This window comes from Camelus dromedarius, chromosome 8 (genome assembly GCF_036321535.1).
Source record: "Camelus dromedarius isolate mCamDro1 chromosome 8, mCamDro1.pat, whole genome shotgun sequence".
NCBI lineage: Eukaryota > Metazoa > Chordata > Mammalia > Artiodactyla > Camelidae > Camelus > Camelus dromedarius.
This window is the reverse complement of record NC_087443.1, coordinates 31,997,521-32,012,820: the sequence shown is the minus strand read 5'-3', so window position 1 is coordinate 32,012,820 and position 15,300 is coordinate 31,997,521. Positions and strand designations below refer to the sequence as shown.

The window sequence follows — 15,300 nt, the reverse complement described above, 5'->3', positions numbered from 1 at the left end:
AACCAGGGTTCCTTTGAGGAACGGCTGATTGCAGGGCTGGGACAGAGAAGTACAAGATAAGCTTGAAACATCTTGTTATGTCAGAAAGTATAGAAATACTCAGGGGGTGGGGGGACAGGAGGAAGGCATGTCACCAACACAGGAACCAGTTTGCAGGGTCCCTCACTGGTTAAATTAAGGACAATCTGAGCACTGAAATAATTAAGAAAAGTAATAATTTATAAACTATTAAAAAATAGGAGTGTATGAGTCTATATCAATGATAGAGAGAGAGATGATAAGAGACGGCTGTTTCTTACAGTAGAATACTGACTATCAACCAGCAAATACAGAGAAAACACCAGAGTTGGAAACTTTAATTTTTCAACCATCATAGCAAAGATTGGTTCAGGTATGAATCATCAAAGAATGCTAAATCTATGGGGAAATTTTGTTGAGAAGCAGAATATTTGCATTGTCTTAAAATGTCTTCCCTCAGATTGTTTACTGATTAGAAAGAAAAATAATAGTAGCTATTCAATGAAGAAATTAATCAGTACTTTGACTGGATGGTATAAAAATTAACATTATCAATGAAGGGTGTCATATCTGGATGCGATATATCAAGACATATCATCATTTACACAATGTTCTAGCCAGGAATGTATAACCTCAGTCTACTCATGAGGAAACATCACATAAACCCCAAATGAGAAGCATTCTTTTTTTTTTTAAGTCAGTGTCAAGAAAGACAAAGAAAGGCTGTAGAAATGTTCCAGACCCTAGAAGTCTAAAAAGACATGACAACTAAATACACCACCTAATTCTAGACTGGATCCTATACTGGAGGGTCAACAACAACAACAACAAAAAATGCTATAATTGACAAAATTAAAATGTGGATGGCAAATTAAAGTATCGGTGTTAAATCTACTGAAGTTGAGAATTATATAATTATTATGTAAAAAAAAAATTCTGATTCTTAGGAAATACACATCAAGGTATTAGGGGTACAGCCATCCATGACATATGCAACTCACTTTAAAGTAGTTCAGAAATAACAACCAAAAAAAAGAGGAAAAAAATGATAAACCAAATAAAGAATTAGCAATAAGTGAATCTAAGTAAAAGGTACTATCCTTAGTCTTATAACTTCTGTAAGTTTAAAATGATTAGTATCCTATTGCCACTGTAACAGATTACCACAAACTTAGTGATTTAAAACAACACATATTTATTATCTTATTGCCTAGAAAAAAGAAGCCCTAGAACTTTCCTTCCATTACGTTACTTTTTGGGAGCCTACCACTTTAGTCAACTTGAGTTCAAAACTAGCCACAAAAATACTGAATGCTGGGAAACAAAACATAAAGAACGCAAAAGAACAAGGAAAGGAACAGACAGGTTACCTAAAAGGCCACATAATCTGAGTCATAACAGTTCAGTCTTTAACGGTATTGGAGATTATATAATGTATATAATACACTATTGGACAGTCTTTTAGTAAATGGAGAAACACTCTAGCTTTTACCCTGCCTAGCAATGTCATCTATGAAAAAAAGCTTTCCTCTTACTGAATTATCTAAATTTAATGTGGAACCAAACAATCTTCAAGGCAATGGCATAAATCTCCAGAGTCACTATTTTTCTTTGCTTGGAATATATCATATTCCTACCCGCAAGCCTCTTCATTGAAATGAATAAAGGCCAACAACAAATTCTTTACTCCAGGGGTTTAATTACACTGGGCCCTGCTCCAAGTTCACCATTACTGGGAGCTGGAACTATTTTACTTCATTAGGTTGGCCACCCAGGCTGGCGCCAGAAAATTCTAATGGTGGTGACCTTCCACCCAGCAAGGAGAAGTGAAGGGTGAAGTAACAAGAATTCCCTAGGGCAGTTCTATCTAGGTTGGGGGAAAAAGTGTTTGTTTATGGCTAAGTCACATCTATTTGCCTCAGTTTATTTGTTAAATAAGGTCTCATCTAAGGAAAAAGTGCATTCAGAGCTATCTCCACAGATAGTCTCAGCCACAGTTCAGAGTTCAAAGCCATATTCTAACTCAGCAGTCCCAGGTGCAAGACCTTAACTCTTTCATTCAAACCACAGCTCCATGATTTTCCATTAGCAATCACCACATCATCACAGGCCCTTCACTGATTTCACTTTTAATCCAGCATTGGGCTCCACAGGGGCAGAACTTCTAGCAGTGCTACCGGCATGAAAAATTAACAAGGAAGAGAGAAATCTACAAATGTCAGGCTTGGGGAAAAGGCCGGGAGAGAGAAGTATGGATTAGCCCACCATGAAGCATTCTCTCTGCTTCCTTAAAGCCCCAGTTAGAACCCAAACCATCCTGTCCATGCAGATGGAGTGTGACACAGGCACATCTGTCAGAGCTGTCAGCTAGCAGAAGGAAAGCTTCTCTTCAGACTCAGACCCCAAAGGCCATGCTCTATTACACGAGAGTTAAGAACACCGATGAATCTGATCCGAATGGATAGCTCCCAGAATGTAAATAATTTACAGCACTCTGCCTTCACAGTACCTGCTGAGAGCCAGAGACAAAGGAATAATCCTCAAATCATATTCACATATATCATCTTCCAGGAACTCCAAACATATCAAAGGTTTGGGATTTACCTATAAAAGGCTTTTAACTTGGAATACAGAGTAGGGTTCCAATTCCAACTCTGTTATAAACCAGCTATAATCAGGCAAACCATCTCACTAGACCTCAGTTTCCTTCTCTATAAGATAAGGGAGATAATTTAATTTACCTAAGTCAAAGGTCCTATAGATTTTTCACACGCTCCCAAAAACCTATAAATAAGTACAAAATAGGTATTTGTGAGGAACCCATCAATTCACTTCCTGATATTCAAAGAAAAAAAGGAAATAAGCACAGAAGCCTTACCCGTGCTCATTATATTTTTTTCTTTCTGCATGGCCAAACCCCAGAAAACCACTCCTGGGTGGATGATGTAAACCTCATTCACATAGGAAAGTTATTCACATAAGGCAGACTGGTAAAAAGAGCATTTGAGTTTGCAACCAGACAGGCCTAGGTTCAAATTCTAATTCTGCCACCCAACAACAGTGTGACTGCTCATTGCTCTGAAACTCAATTTCATCATCTCTAAAACAGACATTTCCTTCTTAGGGTTGTTCTGAAACCTCTGGCACATAGTAGTATGGAGTAAATACAGGCTTCCCCTCTTCTTGTTTTTTATATGACTACGCAACACTCCAAACCAACGCCATCTTTACTCTTTCAAAGCACCATCAAGAGCTAATCAGGCTCTGCTGAGTCATTGCTCTTCTTCAAGAATGTTTACAAAAGCTGACTTTGATTTCAGAGTCATTATATATGTTATTAATAAAATACCCTGTTAAGCTGAATCAGCTTCAGAAAACAGGGTTTTGATTCTTCCAACTTAAAAATTCTATCCAGACATAATTACAGGAAAATAGAGAGGTTCTTAAAAACAAAGGACAAATATTCAAGGATCAGCTTTTACATTGACCAGAAAAACAAAAACAAAAACAAAAAAAGTTCTCACATTGTCTAAACATCCTTATCTATTAAAAAGGAGCAAACAGCTTCTCCCCTTCACCAAGGGATACATCTCTCTTATGTCAATGAGCACAATAAACAGCTATACCCACTTTTCTAAAAGCTTAACTATTCCTCTGTAAGTTACTTGTAAGCACTAAGTTAGCAATCCACCTACCAATCTGTATTTATTCCCAAAGACAGACAATGACTATTCAAACACTAATGATGAGTTAATGGTACACCTCCTCCTCAAGTCAGACCCTCAGCTCCTTCTTGATGCCACACTTTCTCTCATCTCCCACATGGTAATCCACAGTATTACTACAACAGCTAACACACAATACTATGTGCTGTGCTCTGCTCTAAACACCTTAAATATTAACTCATTTACTCTTCAAATCAACACTAAAGGTAGGTACTATTATCACCATCATTTTAGAGAAGACCTCCAAAATAACTCGGGAATATATTGCCTCCTAAATATGCCACAGACTCTAGTCTTTTTTTCAAGTGTCAATCGTCTCTAACTGGTAGCCGTCTCTGGTACCTGACTCTTTAACTCTCAATCCATCCTCCATACTGCCTTCAAAGCTATTTTTTCTACAATGTTAAGTCAATCACGTTAGCCCCTACTTAAAATCTTTGTCAGTTCCTGACTATCCATAAGATACATTCAAAATCCTTAAACCACACATGATGTTTCACTACCTGGATACCATTCACCTTTCCACTCTTAACTCCTGTCTCTTCCCTACCCTGCCCACTTTCTAGGTTGCAGACTTAAACTCCTCACTCTCCCCTGAACACAGAGACTGGAACACCTCCATGCCTTGCAAGTGCCAGTTCCTCTGCCCAGAATGCTCATCATAAAATACACAGCCTAGCCAATGGTAGGCGTTTAATAAACAGTGAATGAGTGAATAAAAGATAAACACCTATTCACAACAATTATCTCCATCCAAATGGTGCAATACATGAATCTTACAACATCTCCTTTTCTTACTTTCCTACCCAACATTAGAACTCAGGCGTTCACATTTATCACAACCAGAGATGACAGGCACACCTCATGTACTTGTGCTTCACTTTGTTGTCTTTCAGAGATGCTGTGTTTTTCACAAATTGAAATTTTATGGCAGCCCTGAGTCAAGCAAGTCTACTGGCATCATTTTTCCAACAGCATTATCTTTTTAATTTTACATTATTGAGTTATAGTCAGTTTACAATGTTGTGTCAATTTTCAGTGTAGAGCACAATTTTTCAGTTGTACATGAACATGCATATATTCATTGTCGCATTCTTTTTCACCGTGAGCTACCACAAGATCTTGTATATTTTCCCCTGTGCTATACAGTATAATTTTGTTTATCTATTCTATATATACCTGTCAGTATTTACAAATTTCGAACTCCCCAGTCCATCCCTTCCCACCTCTCTCCCCCCTGGCAACAAGTTTGTATTCTATGTCTATGAGTCCATTTCTGTTTTGTATTTATCAACAGCATTACTTTTAACTTAGGTATGTACATTTTTTAGCCACAGTGCTACTGCACACTTAATAAACTATAGTAAAGTATAAAGGTAACTTTTATATGTACTAGGAGACCAAAAAAAAAATCACATGACTCATTTTATTGCAATATACTTCACTGCAGTGGCCTGGAACCAAACCTACACTATCTCCAAGGTATGCCTCTATCCCATCTTCATTCTAAGTTACTTTATAAGATAATTACAAATCCTGCAATTCCCCTCGTCCATGAAAAATCCTAAATTATACTCTAAGGCTTTCACATATAAATTTGCTTATTCGGTGAATAATACTAAATGGAAAAAAATAATCCTAATTGGTAGAAAAGGGACAAACCCCAGATCCATTAGCCATTTCTGCCCAGTGTCAGCCTTCACACTACAATATAAGCAGAATTATGTAGTTTCTATTCAGGTTCTCCATGCAGCCTGAGAAATCCCCTGTTGCTTCAGACAGATCTATAAGCCCTCAGAATGCTCCACCAAACACAGTTTTGAATTACTGTTTTTCATTACTGATGTGCTTTCACTGGACCCTGCTGTGAGATAAAATGGAATTATAGCAGCATTACTAGCTATAGATAGACGGAGAGATATACAAGGTTTTAATATACTTTGTGAACTTGCAGACAGTGAGACATCTTTGAATCTTAATGCAAGAGAGGAAAAGAGTGAAAAAATAAGGTGCAATTTATCTGCAGATCACACAGATGAAAAATATCTTACCAGTGTCTATGAGCAGGTAAATCCTACATTAAGTACTCAGGCTTAGGGAGCTGAAGCACAAGGATGATGGTGATAATGTCTGTAGTCAAACAACGTTTCTTATATAATTGATCAGCACAAAGGAAAGTGACTTCAGGAAACGCTATTCTAAAAGGTAAAGTCACAGTTTCCTTCGAGAGTCAAAGACAAACATGCTATCACACGAAGAGAGAAAACAAGGCCACTATTTCAAAGGAAGAAAAAAGAAGTTCAAGGAAGGGTAAAGGAAGGACAGGATGAGACCTGGGAGTAGAAAAGTTGTCTGTTGTATCAAAAATGTGACTTTACAACAATGTTTTAAAATAAGCATTAATAGCCATCAAAGGCAGAATTTTAAGAATGACCCTCAAAGATCCTCAACCTCATATAATTCCCTCTCTTTTGATTGTGGACGATTTTTAAAGATAAAGAATCTCACCTCTTTCAGTCCTGATTCAGAAATGAAGATGGATATCCCTATTGAAAAAAAACCTCCTTTTAAATAATATCTGATCCATATAATATCTTTTTTCAACAATTAAGTAATAGAATATGATTTGGATAGAATAGAATAGAGTATCTTTTTTTGCCTTTTTTTTTAAATAGAGGTATAGGGGTTGAACCAGGACCTCGGGCATATTAAGCATGTGCTCTATCACTGAGCTATATCCTCTCCCTCTGCTGCTCTTTTTTGGAATCCTCAAATACTGTGCAAATTAATTCTAGTCAAGGATGGTCCCAATGAAAATACATGCTTAAAGATTGGTACAATTGGTTAAAAGACAAACAACCATCAAAATATCTTCAATTTAAAAAGGCTTTTTTTCCATTCCAATAATTTCTCACAGTGACTCCCAGAATTAATTTCATCTGTTTGTTCTACTGGGTTGTATAAATTAGAGCCATTACTAGGTCCTACACAACTTTGTATCACCTACCCTACTTCACATGGTGGCACCCACTAGCTATGGTACGTTGGGAAAATTATCCTCTCTAAGCTTCAATTTCAATTTCTTAAGTAAAATGGAATATCAATATCTACCTTATAACAGATGGACTGGAAGTTAAACAAAATAAGCCAAGAAGGCACTAAGAACAGTGTCTAGCACAATGCAAGAGCTCACCAATTATTTGTTATTTTATATAACAAATCAAGGTCAGTTAAGTGAATAAAAATAGTGGTAAACTCAACCTTAAGATGTTACAAATTATTAGAAGAAAACACATATGAATGGTAGCATTATTCATAATAGTCCAAAAGCAGAAACCCAAACATTCATCAAGTGATGAATGCATAAACAAAATGTGGTATATTCATACAGTGGAATATTACTTGGCCATAAAAAGAAATGAAGTAATGTTACATGATAAAACATGGATAAACCTTGAAAACATTATAAATGAAAGATGCCCAGAGACAAAAGGCCACATATCATATGACTCCATTTATATGGAATATTCATAACAGGCAAATCCATAGGGATAGAAAGTAGATGACTGGTTGTCAGCAGCTGGGAAAAGGGGGCAATGGTGAGTGATAGCTTAATGAGTATGAGTATGGGGTATCTTTTTAGGAGTGATGCAAATATCCTAGAATTAGATAGTGGCAACGGTTGGGTAATATAATGAATATACTAAAAACCACTGAACTATATACTTATGTTATACGAATTATACCCTAATTTTAAACTGTATGAGAATGTCTCCTTTTATCCAAGAAGAATTAAGTCCTACAGGATTAGCCTCCTGCCATCAGTAACTAGAGAGCTAGATAAAATATACAAAACAAGTGTTTTCACACACTGGGTAACAGAAGGTGCTAGACTGACTGAGCCCCATCTTAGCTTTCTGAATGGAGACAATTTAGAGACAGTGGAACAGAGTAGGGAACCCAAACAGAGCCCAGTGATCCCAATGAGTTGAGGGGACAAAAACTGGAATTTGGGAATGCAAGGCAAATAAAACTTGCAGGGCCAAGCACTGAAAAAGAGGATGTCAGGCAAAAAAAAAAAAAAAAAAAAAAAAAAGGACTCCGGAAATCTGCATAAAGTTCTCTTTGAGACTTTGGCTGAACAACAATCTGCACATCATAAAGTGAAATCCACAAGACCAGATTAAGAACAACTACCAGGGAAGTGTAAGTCTAACAATACCCAAAGCTCAAGCAGCAGGGAAACACTCAAGTTCCCATGAGCCAGAGTGGAGACACCACTCTTGAATACACAGAGCACTGAAAAAAGGATTCCAGGAGGGACACACGTTAGTAGTAAAGCTAGACTAGCTCTAGAGTAAGGAATACTCTAGATCTGTCCTTAAAAGGCTTTAAAAACAAGCTTTGGAATGATTATGCTGATCCACAAATAACTATCTTCCAGAACGTTTCAGATTCTCTAAAGGAAAAAAAAATTTTGCTCTCAACAAATTCACAATGTTCAGCATCCAATAAAAAATTACCAGATATACCAGCAGAAAAATGTGACCTATAAGCAGGTAAAAAAAAATCCACCAACAGCTATAGATCTCGAATGCCACGATGCTAATGGAATGACTTTAAAATAGCTACTATAAATAAGCTCAACTATTTTAAGGAAAACGTGAAGATACAGAAGAGCAAAAAGGATAATATAAAAAGAGAAACTAATGGAACTTCAAGAGATAAATATAAGGGCAAAAATAAAAATGGGATTCACAACAAACTAGACACTTCAAAAAAAAAATCAGTGTACTTGCAGAAATAGCTACAGAAACTATCCAAACTGAAGCAGAGAGAGCGAAAAAAAAGTCTGGAAAACAAAACAGTGCTTCAGCAATCTGTGTACTAATATCAATTGGTCTAATATAAGTGAAATTAGAATTCCAGAGAAGAGGAAAAGGGAAGAGAAAAGATATTTAAAGAAATAATGCCTAAAAAAAAAGGAAATAACGCCTTAAAATATCCAAACTTGGAGCAACATCAGCAAGATGGCACACTAAGAAGATCCAGGCCCTCATTCCCTGGTAGAAAACACCAAGTGAACAATAATATACAGACCAAAGTAGCCTTGGGAGAACTCTAGAAACCAGTTAAGAACCTGCAACAACCCAAGCAAATGCCTAACCAAAGGAAAGCTACACTCAAAATGGTAGGAAATTTCATGTTTTCTGTCCACCCCTTGCCCTACCCCTTCCCTAGAACGAGTAAGGAGGAAGCCACTCAATTTCTGCTCCTCCATCAAGGCAGATGGGGAAGAGTGGAAGTGGTTTGCAATGTTCTGGCTTATCAGGAGCAATCTGGGCAACATCTTGACTAGATGTAACATCACTTGGGAAAAACAGATGAACATCATACGCCCCTAGGTGTGATATCCTTCGAAAGATACAACATCACCTATGTAGTACTCTGAGAACATCAAGTTCTCTAAGCATAACATCAACTTAATCATGAGGAAACCTAAGACAGACGCCAAAAAGTAGATGTAAAACACATATCTGATAAAGGACATATATCTACAACCTGTAATAATTCACAATAACTCAATAGCAAGAAATAAACCCCCTCCAAAAAAAAACCACTTAAATGGTAAATTTTATGTTATATACATTTTACACACTAAAAAAGTAATAAAAAGAAACTAAAGTACCACCAGCAACAACAAACAAATGGGCAAAAGATTTGAACAGACACTTCACAGAGGCAGAGACACAAATGACCAACAAGCACATGAAGAAATGCTCAGCAGCATTACCCATCACGGAAATGTATATTAAAACCACAAGCCACCAGAGCACGCCTACCAGAGTGGCCAAAATCAAAATAGGACAGAGACCGCCGAATGTTGGCAAGAATGTGGAGCAACCTAAACTCTCATACATTATTTGCGGTATGAGAGGTACAACCACTTTGGGAGTAGCTGTGACAGTTTTCTGTAAAACTAACCAGATATCTGCACTTGATCCAACAATTATTCCCCTAAGTATGTACCCAAGAGGAATAAAAACACATATTTAACACAAATATTTCTACACAAATGATAACAACTTTATTTATAACAGCCAAAGACTAGAAACCACCCAAAGCTGAATGGATAAACAAATTATGGTGTATTCATGCAAAGGAATAAACTCACCAGTAAAAAGAAATGAACTACTGTAATACACATTGACATGAATGGTACTCAAAAGTGTTATGCTGAGTCCAAAAAAAGCCACAGAGATTTTCATATAAATTTTCATTTATATGAAATTCTAGTGAAGGGAAATCTAATAATAACAGACAGCAGATAAGTGGTTGCCTGGAATCACTGGTAGATGAGATGGCAGGGAGTGGAAGTGACTGCAAAGAGGTCCAAGAGAACTTTTTGGGGTGATGGAAATGTTCTACATCCTCTTTGTGATGGCTATTGCACTGCTGTATATGTTTCTCAAAATTCATCAAAGTGTACTCTTAAAACAAGTGCATTATATTGTAAGTTACAACAATAAAGTTGATTTTTAAAATAAAATGGAAAAACAAACTATCAAAAATTTAAAGTTTATATTCCCTTAACTCATGTATTCTACTTCTAAGAATTTACCCTAAAACGTATCCCAAAGAAATCATAAGCCAAAGACATAAAGATGCATTTACAAAAATGTTCACTACAGCATTATTTAATAGAAATAATTTCCTTTAATGGTCCATCAATACAGGATTGATTAAATAAGTCAGGATAAATTCACAGAATAGAATACTTCACAGCAATTAAAAGCAGTAATTATTAGATTTGTATGTCTTGACCTGAAATGTGTTCAATCAAAATGGCAGTTTCACAACAATGTGTGTAACATAATTCTATTTTAATAAATGTATATAATACATACAGATGTATATTAAAAAATGTTTGAGCCAACTTTATACCAAGAGATATCATCTTTTTTTCTTTGGGGTGGGGGGAAGTAATTAGGTTTGTTTATTTATTTATTTTTTAGTGGAGGCACTGGGGATTGAACCCAGGACCTCATAGATCCCAAGCACGCACTCGACCACTAAGCTACACCCTCCCTCATCTTTTTCTTGTAAATAAGAGAATGTTGAGACCACTTCTATTTTAGAGATGAAGAAACTCTCATAGAGATTTCAAATGAGTTTCAGAGGAATCAAAGCAAGACCGAGTGCCACACCATATTTCAGGAAATAACTGCTATCTCAATGAACAGTTATATGTTCTCCAAAGCTGCTAGAAGGGAACTCTCCTAAGTTGGAGGAATAAAAGCAGAAAATGCCCATGTGGTTTTACAGCCTGTCTTCTAACATCAGAATGAAAATTTACTAAAAATTTCCTCCATATAATAGGAAGATAATGGCCCCTTACTTATTTACTCTTGTATGCTGTGCTTCCTTCCCTGCTGTTATGAGGACCTGATTTAAAAGCAGGAAGAAGACAGTATCAGTATGCAGTCTCCCTGAAAGCAGAAAGGAAGTACTGCAGACTGATTAAGGCTAGCGTGACAATCATAGTGCCCAATCTTATCCCAGCCGAGTTAAAGCAATCATTCCAGTATTTGTTCCCTGTCAGCCCATGTCAGGAGCCAAAAGAAGAGTGAGAAAGCAAAAAGTGAGAAAGCACACACGCACTCACACACACACACACGCACACACACTCACTCATTCACTCACACAGAAAGAAAAAGGCTAATTTATTACAATCTGCTTGTCGCATACAAAGTATCTGTAGTACTGGGGGGGGGAGAAATCACTGAGGTTCAATAAGTGGTATTTACAAGGTAACACAATTTCAAAACTTTCCAGCACCACCCCCACAAAATTTACCAGACCACACTGAAGCTCCAGTGTTCCTGATCTTCTTCTACCCCACCCTCCACTCCCACTGACAATGACATCATCTTGCTGTGAAATGTTAAGATGAAAAAAGATATTCTGATGGTTTACTAATGACACTTAGTAATATTCTGATGGTTTACTTAGCATATATATCACTAAGAATATATATAGATAGATAGATACAGTATTTGACTTTGTATATGCCAATGAAGTCACTTAAAAATGGATTATACAGTTCCATACTGTCTACTCACATTTGCCCAGTCTGAATCTTTTCACCATCATAGCCTCCTTAAATAATCAAGCTTACCAATTCTCACCTCCTGTCCCACAGAAGTACTTGGACTCTAGTACTTCTGTATCTGCATACCTATACCTCGCTATATTCTAACACAGAAGACCCAGCTTGAGCAACATGCATGGGACAGACAAGATAAAGGAAAGGAAAAAGGAGAAAAGAAAAAGGAAGAAGGGAAGAGAAGAGAAGGAAGGATCTTATAAAAATTTTCACCAAAAACATGGTCACTGACTTTGCCTACAACTATCAAAGATAGTTCTTCTCTACTCTGAATACTCCAAGTAATCCTAATAACTTTAACCAGCCATAAAAATAGCAGGAGGAACAGTTATCATTTATTAAATGCTTATTATGTATCAAGCACTATGGTGAGTACTTTGTGTTATATCATTTAATCCTTCCTGCAATTCTCCAAGGCAGGCTGTAAAGATTTGGAGAGGTTAATTTGCCCAAGTCTACACAGATTGAGGACCCCAGAATCAGACAGAGGACCATCTGTCTCAAGAACCAAAAAAAAAAATATTAACCACAGTTCTATTTTACTCCACATGCTTTTATTCCTGTCTTTACTACAAGATTGAGAAAACACAGCATGGCCAGCCATATGCAAAAAAATGAACCTCAACTTAAACTTTACACCTTATACAAAAATTAACTGGATCACAGATCTAAATATAAAAAAGCAAAACTACAAAAATTGTAAGAGGAAACCTTTGTGACTTGGGGTTAGGCAAAAAGTTCTTAGACATAATACCAAAAGTATGATCTATAAAAGAAAAATTAATAAATTGGACTTTATCAAAATTTAAAACTTTTGCTCTGTAAAAGTCACTGATAAAAGAATGAAGAGATAACCTACACCTGGGAAAAAATATTTGGAAATCACAGATACTTGAAGGGACTTGTATCCAGAATACATATAAAAGAACTCTCAAAACTCAACAGTAAGAAAATACTTTTAAATTGTGCAAAAGATATGGACACCTCACCAAAGTGGATATAAGGACAGCAAAAAAGCACATTAAAAAGATGTTCAACATGATTAGCCATTTGAGAAATGCAAATTAAAACCACAGTAAGATATCAATACTTACTTATTAGAATGGCTAAAATGAAAACACCACCGCCAACAAATGCTGGCAAGGATGCAGAACTGGAATTCTCTTATGTTACTGACGGGAATGCAAAGCAGTACAGGCACTCTAAAAATTATTTTGGCGGTTTCTCATAAAGTTAAACATATACCTATCATATATTCCAGCAATTCCACTCTTGGTGATTTACTTTAAAGAAATGAGAACTATCTTCACATAAAAAGCTGGACACAAATGTTTATGGCAGTTCTATTCTTAACTGCCCAAAACTAGAAACACTAATGAAAGGGGACAAACTACTGATACACACAACTTGGACGAATCTTAAAGGCATTATGCTGAGTGAGAAACACCAGTCTTGTAAGTGGAATCATACAGTATATAACCTTTTGAGACTGGTCCTGTATGATACCACTTACGTGACATTCTCAGGAAGACAACACAACAGTGACCAAGACGAGATCAGTGATTGCCAAAGTCTGGGGTGAGGAAGAAGAGACTGTAAGCAATAGCATGAGGGAGTTTGGAGGGAGCAGCACTGTTCTGTATGCTGAATGTGGCAGGTGGCTACATAAATCTATACATGTGTCAAAATTCATAAAAATATACACCCACAAGGTACAGAACAGTGTGTATACTAGGATGATTGTTTTGTGTCTTGAAATTTTTTAAAGGCTATTTCTATACTACATAGACACTTATGTGTTGATATGTCTATGTTCTTTTTTTTTTTCAGTTCAGAATTAAAAGAAACCATCAGGAATGGATACCTTTTTTGGTAGAAGACATTTGCACTTTTCTACAAAATGAGCCATTTTGGTACTATTCATATTTTTTTCTTTAACTTTTTGTTTTGTTCTGTTTGCTGCTTACCATGGAGCACTTCTCCAGTACTTCCTCCTGGAACTTCAGAAATCGCTCCTGAACCTCAACTTCATTGAGGAAGAAGGCAAGGAAGTGAGTGAAGGGCTGCTTTCTTCTAAAAGTGAGCAAAAGAACATCAATCCGAGTTCGGGCTGAAATCACACCACTGCGATGCTGGCCAGTGATTACTACAAGGAAAAAAAAAAAGGTTAACATGCCCAAGGACCATCAAATGCTTGTAAAATAGGTGACCCCTTGATACTGTTATCTCTTGGGGAGCTGAAACTGTTCTGAATGTGCACATAATTATGAACAGGCAATAGTACCAAGGATAATAAAGCTGCTAATGAATTCAATCTAAGAAGAACAAGGTTCAAAAACAGAATAATCTTAAGCCCAGCTGATACAGCAGAAAAACAAGTTCAAAAGCTACAAAGCAATTCCTCATACCTTGTTGGTATAACTGTAAAATTATGTAGCTGCTATGGAAAAGTTTGGCAATTCCTGGAAAAGTTAAACAGAGAAATACCAAAAGGCCCAGCAATTCCACTGCTGGATAGGAACTCAAAAGAAGTGAAAACACGTATTCAAAAAATACTTGTACAACTGTTCGTAGAAGCTTTATTCACAAAAGCCAAAAGGAGGAAAAACACAAAATGTCCATTAACCAATAAATGAATAAAAAAACGTGGTACCTTCTACACTGAAATATTATTCAGCAAAAACAAAGGAATGATGTATTGATACATGCAAAAACATAGATGAATCTTGAAAACATTACGCTAAGTTAAAGATGCCAAACACAAAAGGCCACATATGTTTCCATTTATAGGAAATACCTAAACAGGCAAATTCAGAGTCAGAAAGCAGATTAGTGGTAGGCAAGGGCTGGAAAGTAGGGAGGAAGGGGGAGTGACTGCTTAGTGGGTATAGGGCTTCCTTGTCAGGTGATAAAAATGTTCTGGAACTGGATAGTGGTGATGCTTGCATAATACTGTAAATATACTAAATGTCACTGAATTCAACATTTTCAAGTGGTCTAAATAGTAAATTTTATGTTGTATATATTCTACCATAACCAAAAAAATCAAGAATATATCACATAGAGATTCAAATAACAATAAAAAACCAAGAGCAAAAAAAGTGGAGTTTTCTGTTATGTGAATTTTATCTCAATTTTAAAAAATACTGTGGCAAAAATTTTTAGTAATTCACTACAGTAAAAGAGCAAATGAGAACATTCTATAATATTATACATGTCTACCCTACATATATGAAAATAGAAAGTTGAAGTAAAAATGTTTTTCTATATCTGTATTGTATGTATAGATATCAAACTTCCATGTTTTTGTATAATTTGGCCTTCTTTGATCTGGGCTGTCTATATATATATAAATGAAAACAGGGAGGAAAAAAGCCACAAAGAGTTACA

General features: G+C 36.2%; 1 protein-coding gene across 6 annotated transcripts in view; it reads right to left on the bottom strand.

Moving 5' to 3' along the window:
• ASCC1 (activating signal cointegrator 1 complex subunit 1) overlaps positions 1–15,300 on the bottom strand; it is an 87,685-nt gene that overhangs the window by 62,634 nt on the left and 9,751 nt on the right. For all 6 annotated transcript variants that reach the window (XR_004139607.2, XM_010984188.3, XM_031461100.2 and 3 more), the window contains exon 5: positions 13,878–14,056. Coding sequence is in view for 5 of the 6 variants with exons in the window: in XM_010984188.3 (XP_010982490.1) it covers positions 13,878–14,056 (179 nt within the window). In the remaining variant the exon portion in view is untranslated. The remainder of the gene's footprint in view (positions 1–13,877; positions 14,057–15,300) is intronic.